The sequence below is a fragment of the Pterocles gutturalis genome, unplaced genomic scaffold (assembly GCF_000699245.1).
Source record: "Pterocles gutturalis isolate BGI_N339 unplaced genomic scaffold, ASM69924v1 scaffold5796, whole genome shotgun sequence".
NCBI lineage: Eukaryota > Metazoa > Chordata > Aves > Pterocliformes > Pteroclidae > Pterocles > Pterocles gutturalis.
Window position 1 is genome coordinate 48,375 of NW_010103028.1, and position 14,689 is coordinate 63,063.

General features: G+C 44.9%; 1 protein-coding gene across 1 annotated transcript in view; it reads right to left on the reverse strand.

Moving 5' to 3' along the window:
* Positions 1-2,820: 2,820 nt before the first annotated feature.
* Positions 2,821-14,689, reverse strand: part of CARS2 (cysteinyl-tRNA synthetase 2, mitochondrial (putative)) — a gene marked incomplete at its 5' end in the record, with an annotated part of 28,050 nt that continues 16,181 nt past the window's right edge. Inside the window, 4 exons of the mRNA XM_010086528.1 lie at positions 2,821-2,895; positions 5,867-6,130; positions 11,905-12,003; positions 13,999-14,122. Coding sequence (XP_010084830.1) covers positions 2,821-2,895; positions 5,867-6,130; positions 11,905-12,003; positions 13,999-14,122 — 562 coding nt within the window. The remainder of the gene's footprint in view (positions 2,896-5,866; positions 6,131-11,904; positions 12,004-13,998; positions 14,123-14,689) is intronic.

Sequence of the window (14,689 nt, forward strand, 5' to 3'; positions counted from 1 at the left end):
ACATACATACTGTAGGTATCTTAGCATTAAACAGTAATTATGCTTACCTGAAGCAAAATATTGGTTTCTATTCCTTCAGCTGGTCTCATCTCATCTAGAACTAGCTATGATGAACTTTGTGAAATTATCATTTGGAGAGGTACTAGGTGAGGTAAGGAACTTCTTTGTGATACCTGACTGAACTGGTCAAACTCTCAGCGATCATGGAGGAGCAAAATGCTTGTAAAACTCAAATTGCCTGCTGAGTTACAGCTCTGAGAGAATAAGTGTACAGATATATAGGTGACTATTAACCAGCAGAAATATGAATGGAAGGAACAAAAGGCAGCCAGCAGCACCTCTCTGTATGCTCTTAGTGATGTTCAGGCACCCGTACACTGCAAGTCAAAGGCAGGAATAGAAGATTGGTGGTAGGTTTGAGGTCTGAGTGCAGCACCTGAGTTCAGGGGCTTTTTGCCTGATCCTTAGCAAGACAGACAGGACTTCTATTAGGGCTATTGCTGTCTGGCTCATTTGCACAGCAGAGGAGTGCTGTGTACAAAAGGGGAAGCTGTGTGAGACTTTGCACAGTACCATTTCTTAAATTTTTGGAAATTCACTGCAAGCTTGTATGGATTGAACAAATCTGGAGAGAGGCGCAAGTTCATGGAAAGTACGGTTACAAAACTTCCCGTAGGGTCTGGAAGTGAGTCGTGCCCATAAACCTATGCTGCAGCTCCAAGTGTATATACTCACTGAAGTGCAGGAACAAGCATATAATGTGTCTAGTTATTGCAACAGATGTTAGGTATTCCTTGCAGCCACTCTTTTCCAGTGACCTAGCTCTAGATTGCAATATGGTGTCATGCATCCTAGTCAGATTCTCATACCTGCAATAGCTGCCCCCAGAAAGCATCTGGAATCAGAAAGGCTGCTCTGAGTATTTCCCTTCTGCCCTTATAGCTGATATTTCTGGATGCACTGTGACTACTACCTCACCGTGATGCATTTTTGTTTTTTCTTTTTAAACCAGTTACCTATTTTTAAAATAGGTTTTTAAATGTTTGCTCATATTGGTCTATGAGGTTTCACAGACTTTTTAGATTAGAGCAATGTCTACTCAGAAGAAGTTTTGGTGTTTAATTTAAGCAGTTTTGTAAACTGTCTACATCTCTGGGGAAATGAAGCTACTACTGTTTTTCCCCCTAAAACTCTTTGAGAAGCCTGACTCCTTTTAAATAAAATCAGGAAGTTAAAACTGATTTTAAAACAACTACTGCATTTCCTTTAAAAAATTATCATTTTTTTGTATCTAGAACATTGGTGGTATTATATCTAAATGACATTTGTAGGCAAAGTCAATCAATTAACAGAGCTCAGTACAGATTTCAACCTGCCATGTTGGTTTTAAATCTACGCAGAAATTGTAACTCTGTTATTCACTAATGTATACGAGTTGTTACGATTTTTAAACATTCTGGAAATGTAGCAGTTTCTTTTGGTAGGAAATAAAAATAATAGCAAATTAATTGTGTGTGCTTTGGTGTGTTCTGAAGCGGAGCTGACTGTTTGCTATTCATTCATTGCAAATCTAAAATACGAAAGGTATCAAATAAGTATCTGCCAAAGTGCTAACGATGACCCCCTCATCTTCTCTAGGAGAAGGGAGCAGAAAAACAGCTTCCCATTTTATTCTCTACTTAACAATATAAAATAACACCTTTATCCTTTTGAACAGATTGCCCTGGTTTCAGCTGAGACAGAGTTAACTTTCTTAAGTTGTTGTGTTTTGCTGCCAGCCACGATAAAACTATGATACAGACTACTTGTGTGAATTGTATTTTAAAATTAAATTCCTTGTAGGTGAACCTGTGTTCTTATTTTTGTTATCTTTTCATGCCAGTAGGTAAGTACAAACCCCATATAAACTCAGCCACTGGAACACAGGTCGCCTCTGGGGTAAGGCAGGCCTCTCTGCGTCTACCTGCAGCCACACCATCCAGGGCATTTTTTTTGACACATAGCAAAAGAAGAAAGGTTTTCTGATGTGACCTTTTGTGGTGTTTACAGCACACATGCTTGTGTGGATATTATCATACACTGCACACCAGCCATTGTATTTTCAATACTGACACTTAATATTGATCCTGAAATTTAGGCAGGTTACATACTTTGCGGGGGATTAATAACTAAACATACTGAATTTATCTTCACAGTTCTAATGGAGAGAGCCTGAGCACGCTCTACACACAGCGCTAGGGAAATCTCAATCCATTCCCTGCAAAAGCAAACTGGAAAGATACGAAGCCTTACAGGCAACGGGATACCACAGTATTACAGGTAAAGATTCCATAGGACCAAACCAGCAACACTGCAATAAGGAAATACTTCAAGGCTAGAAGTGTCACTTTCTATGTCCAAGAGAAATAAAATTGTTTGAACCAGTGGGCATAAAACTAAGTGTTTTCACCTTCTGGCGTAAATTCTTACCTCTCTCTTCACTGTTTTAATTCTCAGCACCAGCTCAGCAAAACAGGGTGTGAGTGCAGGTCGCCCAGCAACTGGGGCCAGGGCATTTCCTGCATTAGAATACACCAAGGATTGGGTCAGACAACACAGCTGCTTCTGTGCTGCCATGTATTTTGGATGCTTCTACCACCTGCACCATGTACATACCTGCTGGGAGTCCTGTATTTATTTATTTAGTAGTAGTGCCAACAGCTTTGCTTAGATTATATCTTCGTTAGCCATTCTGCTCCAAAGATTTTATTTGGAAAGTATTAGTATTTACAAGTGTTCCCAAAGCAGCTGAAATAAGAAAACAAGTCCAACGATGAAGGATCAGCTTTTTTTCTCAGTCTGCTGCTCTGCTTGCGCTCCTTCCACAATTTCCCAAGTTGAAACAGCAGCTCTGTCCTGTAAGAAGAAGCAAGTGGGTCAGTCCCAGCAGTCTGGATCATACAGGTATCACACGTGTCGGTGATCAGAGGCACAGGATTTTAACCAAGCTTCATACAGGAAAACAATTAATGAAGTTAGTTAAAAGAGGCAGGGATGCTGCTTCTACTCGTGCTCAGAAGCTGTAAAACAAACCCAGACAATTCTTCCCAGTTAAGAATGAAAAAAATCCACTACAATAGCTCAGCTCTTCAGTGTGAGATGCTGCAGCGGTGTGTAGTCTCCCTCACATGGGTAACTTCTGTTAAACTGGGGCCATCGCATTTTCATGTTTGAATGGCTTGTGTACGGGGAAAACAGCTCTTCTTATGGCCCACACATGAGGACGCATGAGCTAACATATCTGATCTGAAATTTAGGATAATAGCCTGTTGATATAAATATCTGTAATGCAATACTGTAATTTTTAAAAGAGAATATCACAGTCAAGCTGAGCATTTCTGACTGTCAAGATCTAGCTGTTTGACTGCAATTGTTGAAAACTAAACAAAAGCTGTCTGAATATGGAAACATGTTTAACATGCTAAAATATTAAGTGAGCTCTGACTCATGAGAGAGGCTGGAATACAACATAGAATTCTCTTTACATTAAAGTAAAAACTGATTTTGTTGCATAAAGATCTAATTACTGCATTTCACTTAATAGCACAGTAGCTTGCATTTCATGCACACTATAACAACATGAAAAGACGAGTGGATATTTTAATCAGTTTGTTGCAAGTTCTGTAATTTCTGACAAACAGAACATCATCTGCATTGAGCAGCATGAGAGAAGCAGCCAGCATACAGAAATCACAAACTTACAAGCTGGAGGAGAAATGATCCTTTCTTCAAAGATGATTTCTAAGTGAATTAAGTTACTAGCATTCTCTTAAGTTGCTACTCACACCCTGAAGCGGCCAGCCCCTCCCTGCCCAACCCCAAACCGGGGTTCCTAGTCTGCACTGGGCAGAGATGAAGCTTGTCTGCTTCATCTGTTCTGCTGCTTTTCCTCCTGCACATGGACTTGCAAAGTTGCTGGCTGACTTCAGCTGCATCTGACAGAGGGAGAGCAAGTCACAAAAAAAAAGTGGGGCTTATCAAAGTTTAATGGAAATCAGAGGCTGGCTAGAAAAGAGAAATTCAAATTACTTCCTCAAGTGCTTATTAGGCACACAGGACCCAGCTGCTAGGTGCTGTGTTACCGTGGCGTTTTTGGCGATGGCCAACCCTGGGTGGCCAAGCAACGCAACCACCCAGATGTGTGCTGAGCACGAGGGTGGCAAGAACCCTGCTTTAGGTAGGGCCATGTCCTGTCATGTTTGCTCTGGGAAGGCTAACAAGGAACCGCAGAGCTGCACTGCTCTGTTTGCAGGACTCTTCTGGGATGTGCAAAGGCAAGAGCTGGGCAACCTTCACAGGACACCTTCAGGTACTTCCACTCGTTAAGTAGAAAAGCGGGAGTGCAGCTTTGGACACATGCTGTGTGCCCTCATATGTGCACGCATGCCTTGTCTTCAGGAGCAAACTATTCTGGGACAAGCAGGAGACAGATTATGCCAAGCTTCAGGTTATTAAAAAAAACTGAAATAAATGGAATGCGATGAATACTGGCTAAGGCCCATTTCTAGGAGGTTATTAAATGTCCATAAATCCCTTTAAAAACAACCCAAAACAAATATTCAAAGGGGTGAGGGTGGGGCTGTGGCCAGTTTGCCAAACAGATGAAAAGGGAGTTTTCTCCAAGACTTTGTCTCAGCGCAGTTGTTTGGATTTGTAAACTTTCTTGACAGATAAGTGGAGCAAGTATTTAGCTGTGTACAAAAAAGTTAAGCAGATGTTCCAACTTCCCACAGTCTTCCTTTCCTTTCACAGCTGCAGCTCACCACCACTGACTGCGCTTTGCCCTCACTCCAGTTTGTATCAGCATGCTCACTTCCATCCGAGATCACGAGACAGCTGACCACACTTTACTTGCTTTTAATAGCTGTGTTGACAAATGACAGCTCTCACGTTCAGCAATTAAAGAGGATGTACACTGTCACTCCCTGATCTCATTGTGCTTTACATCCTCCCACTGGTAAAACGATTGAAGGAGGCTACAGAAGGCTCCGTTCCTGAGCCAGGGGAAAATGAGCAGCATGAACCGGAGGGAGGGAGAAAGACACTGCAGAGAAACTGGAGGATTACTCTGCATGTAAGAAGCAATACCAGCCCAAAAAAGGCTGGAGTGGAGGCAAGAAGGGCAGTAAAACAAGAGGAAGTGGAAGAAGCAGCACCTGTTAAAGAAGTAATGTAGCACCCTGAAACCAGGAGGAGACAGTAAACCAGTGAAAGGATTTCTCTTGAGCAGGAGACACTGCTGGGGTAACAGCAGAGGAAAAGCACAGCTGCATTAGGTATAGGCTAAAAGTAGAACGCAGGGTGGAGAGCGGAGTGGTACAGGAATCAGGCAAAGTACTTCCGTCTCAGGAACAGTTGGGAACAGAGCTGCTGAAGACAGAGAGACTTTCTCATGAGGCCTTACCATTTTTGGGGGCGGGTGGGAGGATCTGGAGAGGGTAGAGGGAAGGCATTGTTTTCCTAAGTCATCTCAGTTTACTTTACTTACTCTTTTTAAAGATTGCACACATGACTCATACCCTTCCTTCTGGATTGAACTGGGGCAATTTAGGAATTTCTGAATATTATGGGATTCTCAGTGGCTAAATACCACACCCTTAGTAACTGCAAAAGCAGCTACAGCTTGCATGGAGACATAGGGTTGAGGGGGAACAGACGAGAAAGCTAGCGGTACAACCAGGCAAGGGCTTAACTTCCCCCTCCTGCCACTGCAGGTGTACAGGGAGCAGGGCACAACACTGAAAGCTCACAAAGGGACACGAAGGGCAAAAATAAACGTCTTACAAAAATGACTAATGGTCTCGCAAAGAGGGCCACTGTCTTCTACCTTTATGTGGATTCCAAAGGCAGCAAGGTCTCCACGCAGGTTGTCACAAGCCTCCAGGAGGGGTTTTCTCTCCTGCATTAACTGCTTCCTCTTTTCCTTCTGTTCCTGTTTCGGTCCTTCGGCTCCTGCAGCACCCTCCATTGGCACAGTGTCTGCTGCTTCTTCCGACAGAGCGAGGGCGTAATGACGGACCTTTGCACGGAACCTTACAAGCTCATCAATGACATTAGTGAGTACAGCCGAGTCACCTCCTCCCAGAGCCACCTGGAAATGAAGCAGCCTGCTTTACAAACATCTGAGAATGATCTAAAAATCAACCCCAACTCAGTAGCATACACTGAGGCCTCATCACCTTTCTTGATTGTGTATCTTGCATGTACTGGTATGATTAAAACCTCACAATCTCACTAATGTTGGACAAAAAGTGATAGTGGAGTTGTACTTGGAAGCAGTTCAGCATATTCCTATACAGGAAAGCGTTTATCTTGGGCAGAGAGCTCTCACGTGAACATAACATGCTGTATAACCCAACCGTGGAACTCATTGCCACAGGAAACTCTTAGATGCCAAAAGTGTGCACAAATTAGAACAGGATTAGACAAATTAATGGGAGAAAGAAAGGCCTGGCAACAGCCATCCGACACAGCAAGGGAAGCCCAGCTGGCAGCTCAGACTATAAACGTTGACTACAAATGTCCGCAGAGCTAGAAAGCACCCCAGCCCCTTACTCTGCCTCTGAGCTCCAGACCCTCTTGAAGAATCACAAACCAGGAAAATCAGGTATTTTGGCTTTAAGTCTCTAGACTACCCTTTCTCCTTGCACCTCTCCAAATCCGCAGAACTTTATCTGATCCACTTTACCCAGTTTCAGCCACCCTACAAGACCTGACCAAGCAGCAGCCACTGCACACAGTGTATGTTTTCTGGCTGCTGCCTGGCCCCCTCCTCCCCTCAGCCAGCTCCGAGCTTCCTTGTCCTCTGGTTTGGCAGAAGTCTCGCTGGTCAACGCTATGGGAAGGGAACGGCCTCATTCCATGTTGAAGGTCCCGCTCCAATGGCTGCTGGGACGGGAGCTCATTTACTAGCAGAAGAGGAAGGCCACTACTCAGCACCGGCACAGCCAGGCTCCCACTCTCACTCTCAGCAGAGAAACCATCTCTGTTTCTCATTAGAGGCAAACTCCTAAGAGGGAGGAAAAGGACAAACCTCCAACAAACAACACCACTATGGTGTTTTATCACTAAGACACAAGACGGGGAGCAGACAACAGAGCAGTGTAATGTAAAGAACACTAAGGCTGGGGGGCGAAGCTGCTGGCAGCAATGCTCAACTGGGAGCAGAAGAGCAGCTGAGTAATTAAAGCCAGAGGGGACTGTATTTAGTCACCGAACAGCAGGATGGAAATGAAAGGGAGCAGTTTCTGAGGTCACTGACTGAAGCAAACAAAAAGGAGGAGAAGGAAGTGAGGGGGATGCTATTAAAGACAGAGTGCGAGATGCTTAGTCCTCTCCACAGTCATAAAAGGCAGCAAATTCCCCAAACTTTCAAAATGTAGACATACTAAAGAAGTTTTTGAGGTGGAAGAAGGTAAGAAATCAAAGTGCCAGAAATGCTCCATCGTAATGTGGGGCAGGTAAAAGAGCAGGATAAATGCTTAAATACAGAAGGGAGAAAAAAGACAAATGATGAGGGGAGCAAGAAGCACACCTCTACGAACACCACTGCCAAAGTTCAAACCAGGCACCTACTCATGACACAAAGAAAGAGCCTCCAAAAGGAGAGGCAGCTTTAGGAGATGAATCGATCTGATTTCCATGTAAAACACCGTGTAGCCTCACAGGGCAGATCTCTAATGTCTTCTCCTGCAGTATCAACCAATCCAAAGAGCTTGTAAGAAGTTTTATGTGGAAATTTGGCCTTTGCCTACCCCACAGATTATCACCTGTTTGCCCCCCGGCTGCACCTGCAATACAGCACTCCTCAGCAGGGCAAAAGCCCTCATCTTTGTTTCTCAGCTCTAAAACAGGCACAATGGTTTCCACCCATCATAATTTCAGATGGATTCACCTTACCTGGCTGTGGCTGTCCATGCTCCTTCTCTTGCCAATGCGGAGGGAGAGACAGAGCCTTGTTTTATACAACCACCAGACTAAGATGAACTGTCCCATAGCAGTGCCTCTCTCTCCACTGACTGCTGCAGAAGCACAGGCAGCTACATTACACTGTAAGGCTTATTAGCTGAGGTGAATCCCATCCTAAGAGCAAGACAGATCCACAAACATCCAAATGAAGAAGGCCCAAACACTGCTCCCTGTAGCCTCTATGCTAAATTGCTAGCAGAGCAGCAGCCAAGCCAGATAGCCCTCTCCCACACAGCCCACATGCCAGGACCCACGGTGGTCAGGGACTGCTCCCAGCAAGCTGCATGTCCAGGGCCACCCGGCAAAGAGGCAAGAAAGTGACAGTGACCTGTTGTGGCTGGTCTTGAGGTCAGAGAGCAAGCCCTGCACCATTTTATTTACTACGCAGCAGCACACAGGCCTTTCTGATGAGGATTTTGATTGATTCATTTACTGGAAGCTGAAAGAGCAGAGGGACAGAGAAGAATCTGATGTGCTGCTCCTTCCTTCCTGCCTACCTCTCACCAATGTCTTCTGCTGACCCTGCTGCCCCAGAGAAACTAGCACAGCATACAAAAAAGAAAAGCATTCAGACACTTGTTTCAGCAAAAACAGGCACCTGCATATGGACAGCCTAGAATCTGGAGGAATGACTTTGCCATCAAACTTAAAAATACACAAACAGATAAATAAAAGTGTTTAGTATACCACTAAAAATTAACATGACAAACCATGGCTTATAAGGAGTAACAGAAAGCCAAATCACATCCGACTGCAGTTTTGAAAGAAATTTTGTGGAAAAATCCACAAAGAGCAAATAAATGGACTTATTGCTACACTGCCTGACTTTCAAAGGATGAATAAGGTTATTTGCATTTTCCTATCCTCTTCTCTCTCTCCCCAAAGAAATTTTTGCAGAACAGTTTCTCTAAAGAAAGTTTTCAACTTCTTGCTATTCAGCTCCAGATTTGAGCAGGAGAGGTGTGCAGAACAGCCTTGCTAGTCTCCAACACCTTGTGTCATTTTAAATGCTCCCCTTCCATACACCAGGATATCACCTCCATATTTATCACTCTCTTCCCTGTGCAGTACTTTTCTTTGACCTTTTCTCTCTGTTTTTTTCCTTCCCCATTCACAGAATCACACAGAATCACAGAATGTTAGAGATTGGAAGGGACCTCGAAAGATCATCTAGTCCAATCCCCCTGCCGGAGCAGGACACCTAGATCAGATCACACAAGAACGCATCCAGGCGGGCTTTGAATGTCTCCAGAGAAGGAGACTCCACAACCTCTCTGGGCAGCCTGTTCCAGTGCTCTGTCACCCTCACTGTAAAGAAGTTTTTCCTCATACTCAAGCGGAACCTCCTATGTTCCAGCTTGAACCCATTGCCCCTTGTCCTATCACTAGATGTCACAGAGAAGAGCCTGGCTCCATCCTCCTGACACTCACCCTTCACGTATTTATAAACATTAATTAGGTCACCCCTCAGTCTCCTCTTTTCCAGGCTAAAGAGACCCAGCTCCCTCAGCCTTTCCTCATAAGGGAGATGCTCCATTCCCTTAATCATCTTTGTGGCCTACCTTTCCAAGCACTAGAGGATATATCTGCTTCCAATGACAGCCTCCCTCCGCTGCCCTCCCCTCCCTGCACCCTACCATGGCTCAAGGCAGAGCAGCCCCTTACCCAACACCCTGGCTTTTTGCAGAGGAGCTGCACAGAGGAGCTGCAGAGGTCACAACCACAAATATTCGTATGGCTATCTTTGGTCATAGGCTTGCCAAACAGGTGAAGAGGCCTTTAAACTAAAGTTGCCAGGGGAGGGGAACCTCAATCCATCCCACTCCTACCAGTTTGATGCCAGTGCCAGCAGTAGATGCCCAGAGCCTGGAGAAGGATCACAGGTCAGTAGGAGAGCACCTGCAGAGCAGCACAGAGGAATTCCAGCCAGTGAGTCAGCTTCATCGGGGCCAACTTCAGTGCCTCTATGCAAAGACATGTAACACGGGGAGCAAACAAGAGGACTTAGAGAGGTGCGCATGCCTGCAGGGCTGTGATCTTACTGGCATTGGAGACTGGATGGCTCCTAGGACTGGAGTGTTGGAATGGAGGGATCCTTTAGGAAGGACAGGCAGGGGAGATGACAAGCGGGTGTCGGTCTCTATGTCAGTGCCCAGCTGGAGTGCATGAAGCTCTGCCTGGGGATGGATGAGGAGCTGACCAAGAGCTTGTGGGTCAGGATTAAAGGGAGGGCAGGGACAGGGGACATTACAGTGGGGGTCTGCTACAGGCCACCTGACCAGGAAGACTAAGTGGAAGAGGCCCTCTATAGACAGATAGGAGCAGCCTCACTCACAAGCCCTGGTCCTCACAGGGGACTTCAAACACCCTGATATCTGTTGGAGGGACAACACAGCAGGGCATAAGCAAACCAGGAGGTTCCTGGAATGCATCGATGATAACTTCCTTGATGATAACGAGGAGAGGTGCTATGCTGGACCTTGTTCTCTACAACAAGGAAGGGCTGGTGGGGAATGTGAAGCTCAAGGGCAGCCTTGGCTGCAGTGACCATGAAATGGTGGAGTTCAACATCCTTAGGACAGCAAGGAGGGCGCACAGCAAACTCACTACCATGGACTTTAGGAGAGCAGACTTTGGCCTCTTCAGGGACCTGCTTGGTAGAGTACCATGGGATAAAGCCCTGGAGGGAAGAGGGGCCCAAGAAAGCTAGCTAATATTCAAGGACCTCATACTCCAAGCTCACAAGTGATGCAACCGAAGAAAGAGGAAGGCAGGAGAAAATGCCAGGAGGCCTGCATGGATGAACAAGGAGCTCCTGGACAAACCCAAATGCAAAAAGGAAGGCTACAGAGGGTGGAAGCAAGGACAGTTAGCCTAGGAAGAATACAGAGAAATTGTCTGAGCACCCAGGGATCAGCTTAAGAAATCTTAAGCCCTGATAGAATTAAATCTGCCCAGGGACATCAAAGGCAACAAGAACTTCTGTAGGTATGTTGGTGATAAAAGAAGACTAGGGAAAATGTGGGCCCTCTCTGGAAGGAAATGGGAGACCTGGTTACCTGGGATATGGAGAAGGCTGAGGTACTCAGTGACTTTTTTGCCTCGGTCTTCACCAGAAAGTGGTCAAGCCACACCACCCGAGTTGCAGAATGCAAAGGCAGGGACTAGGAGAATGAAGAACCGCCCACTGTAGGAGAAGATCAGGTGCAAGACCATCTAAGGAACCTGATGGTGCACAAGTCCATGGGACCTGATGAGATGCATCCACAGGTCCTGAGGGAACTGGAAGATGAAGTTGCTAAGCCATTATCCATTGTATTGGAGAAGTCATGGCAGTCTGGGGAAGTTCCTGGCACTCTGGTGAAGTTCCCACAGACTGGAAAGAGGAAACATAACCCCCATTTTTAAAAAGGCAGACCTGGGAAACTACAGGCCGGTCAGTCTCGCCTCTGTGCCTGGCAAGATCATGGAGCAGATCCTCCTGGAAACTGGCACATGGAAAATAATGAAGTGATGGGTGACAGCCACAATGGCTTCACTAAGGGCAAATCATGCCTGAAAAATTTTGTGGCCTTCTATGATTGGGTTACAGCACTGGTGGATAAGGGAAGAGCAACTGATGTCATCTACCTGGACTTGTGCAAAGCCTTTCATTTCCACAGCACAATTACTGCAGAACTCACACAGGAGTACCTCTGAGAAGCAAAAGGCCAAACTTTGTTCCCCCTGCTCACATACTCTCCTAAGACATTACAGCAGAAATTGCAAGCAGTGCAGAAAGGTTTACTAAAACCATAAATATCTTTGTTACATCTGACACTTTCAGAAAGCGTTCTATAGAACATAACGCTGGCACTGCTACCATATACCAGTACACATACAAGAGATGTTTCATACCTGTCTTTCTCCAAAGGACATCCCAAGGGCATTAAAAAAGCCTTCTATATAGGAAATAATGCTTCCATACACAACAGAGCTTCTAGGACATCCAGCATCCTGTTTAAAAAACACTCAAAAGAGATTGTCCAGTCAATACATATTACAGAATTCAGCATCTCTCTGTAGCCTAGTCCACAAGGGAAAACTATTACTAATTATATAGATCTAACTCCACCAGTAAGACCTGCCCAGACCGGAACTTTTACAGAGATATAAAAGCACCTCAAAACACAAAGGGAAAAGATTTAAGTAAATGGGTGAGGGGAAGAGCTTATTACCAGCATGCACAGCAAGGAGAAGAGGTGCATGAAGCTGCCATGCATCACATGTGTGCAGTAAATTAGACCTGAAAATAGCATGGGCATGAAAAGGCTGTGTGTATGAAAACAAAATAAAAGAACAAAATCCCAGCTTCAAGGGCACTTCTGAAACAAATGATTAAAAAAAAAAACCTAAATCCTTTTTTGAGTGTGTTATTGATTTAAACAACATGAAGACTGCTTTGAAATAGCTTATGGTGTTTTGTCATGCCCCAGAAGCATCAACAACCAACAGCAGCAGTAACAAAATAACGTTTTTAAGAAACCATGTATTTCTTTCTTTCCTCCATATTTATTTCACAAAAAATAAAAAAAAAACCACCCTAAAAAAGATTAAATGATAGGCTGAGAAGCAATCTAAGGGACTAACCCTTGCCTAAAACCCAAAAAAAAAAGCTATGACATACACAAACAAATTAGCAGCTGGTACTGGATTTTATCCGACACCTCCATTAGGGTCTGAGATAAGCCATAACCTAAAATTTGCAAAAGATCTGAACTGGAAGGAGCTGGAGCAGACCACTGAGGGAAAGAAACAGGAGCATGCCAGCTAAGGTAAGAGTGGTGAGGAGGTTAAAGAGAAGAATGAGTAGTTACGTTCACATGAATTTATGCACAGTTCTTAAGGAAAAAAACTACGTGCGCAGTCAGTCAGAGGTAACGCTCAGACAGCTGTGCTGCACTCAGAAGAGCTCCACCACCCGCAACCAGAAATCTGAGTCAGCTACCCCACAAAATATCCCACCCCATTCTCAATAAAATGATTGACAGAAGGAATTCAGGGTAAATGAGCAACAACTGTCTAAATGAGGCCACTTGTATTTAGCAATGGTAATGCTGTTACTGATCCCTGCTGCAAACTGGTTTGGGTCAGGGATTCGCTCAGAGAGGCATTTTGTAAATATAAGGCTAAGGACAGAATTTAAAGCCAGTGCCAAACCATAACGAAGAGGAGGCAGGATGTCTAAACCAGGCTAATTCTCTCTTAAAATCAGTTATTACTATGTACTCAACGTTTCTTTTACAGCACAAACACGGTGGATGTCATGACACAGCAATAAGGCTGAGCTGCTTGCCTTAGGTGAGAAAGGGAGCTGTTGGTAAAACGAGACCCAGAAGCACTTCAGGCTGTATTTACTGCTCAGGTCTTGTCCTTACCAGACACCTCCTTTGTATCAGGATGGAGAGATCTTAACAGGGTCTCAATTTGCCAAAAGCCATCTGAAGACAGACTCATGCAGGCATGCTGAGGCCACAGTTATAATTTGCTGACAGCAGAATCCACTTGGTCCCCAAAGCCAAACTCATCACCATGACTGCCCTGTGCATCTGGGACCGCCTGTCAAAGCCCCCACAGCAACCCCCTCCCCCCCATTTCCCAATTTAGGTTGATTTCTGTGCATGGGCATTAAGCAAAGAAACAGAGTAAGAACACAAAACCAGGACTAAAATAGCAGCATGCCACAACGGCTTCAGGCCTTTCAAAAACCTTAGGTGTAAATAATATAGGGCAGCAGGAGAGAAACATCCTTTGGACACAATGAGGCACAAAACAACAGCCATACACAATTCCTGCGATACGGTCAGGACTAATGGGCACCACTAAGGTCAACAATTTATGGAGCTTTGTTTCTGCTGGTTTCTTATGTGAACAATAAACTAATCTGTCTGCATTAAGCAGTAGGACAGTGGACAGCTGTCATTTTCTGATCTCTGTATCCTAATGGGTTACCTTAGTAACAGCCTTAAGCTGTCTGTTGCCATGGTGAATGAGGTCCATAATTGCTGCAACAGCCCTGGAGGTGTCAAAGTCATCTGCAAACGCAGCCTTCACGGTTACTTTTGTGTTGGCTAGCCTTCAAGAAGAAAAGGCAACTCTTAAGATAAGACAAACAAGATGCCAGCAGTACGCTGAATTCATCAGCTCTTCAGCCAGAGGGAGTCATCAAAAGGACACTGACGTTCGGTCCTTTCCTTCCTAACTGCCCTATGATGGGCGATGCTATACAGATCAGGGAGAAAAATACATCTTCTCAGCTGCAAAGGGAAAAACTTGACACATAAAAAATCCAAAGCTCTACATCCGTTCAATAAATATATGGTTAACCACAGGAGCCAACAACGACATAGCAAGGCTTGCCTTAATTGTTTGAAAACAGATGGAAAATGAGGTTGATATTAAGCCCAGTAACAATTTTGATAAGTTATTTTTTTTCCAGCAGCCCATTTTTTCATGCTAATGGCATGCCATCTCTTCCAAAGCCATGTCACACGCATCAATCCAGTGCCTGGCAAGGGAGCTGACGTGGGGTCGGCCAGGAGTCCTGTCAGCAGAATCCAGCGCAGAAGCGGGCACTGCTTCCTCATTTCCCAGGCGAGCCCAATCCCAGCCCTGGGACTCCATGTGGTTTGGCCTGTAGGGA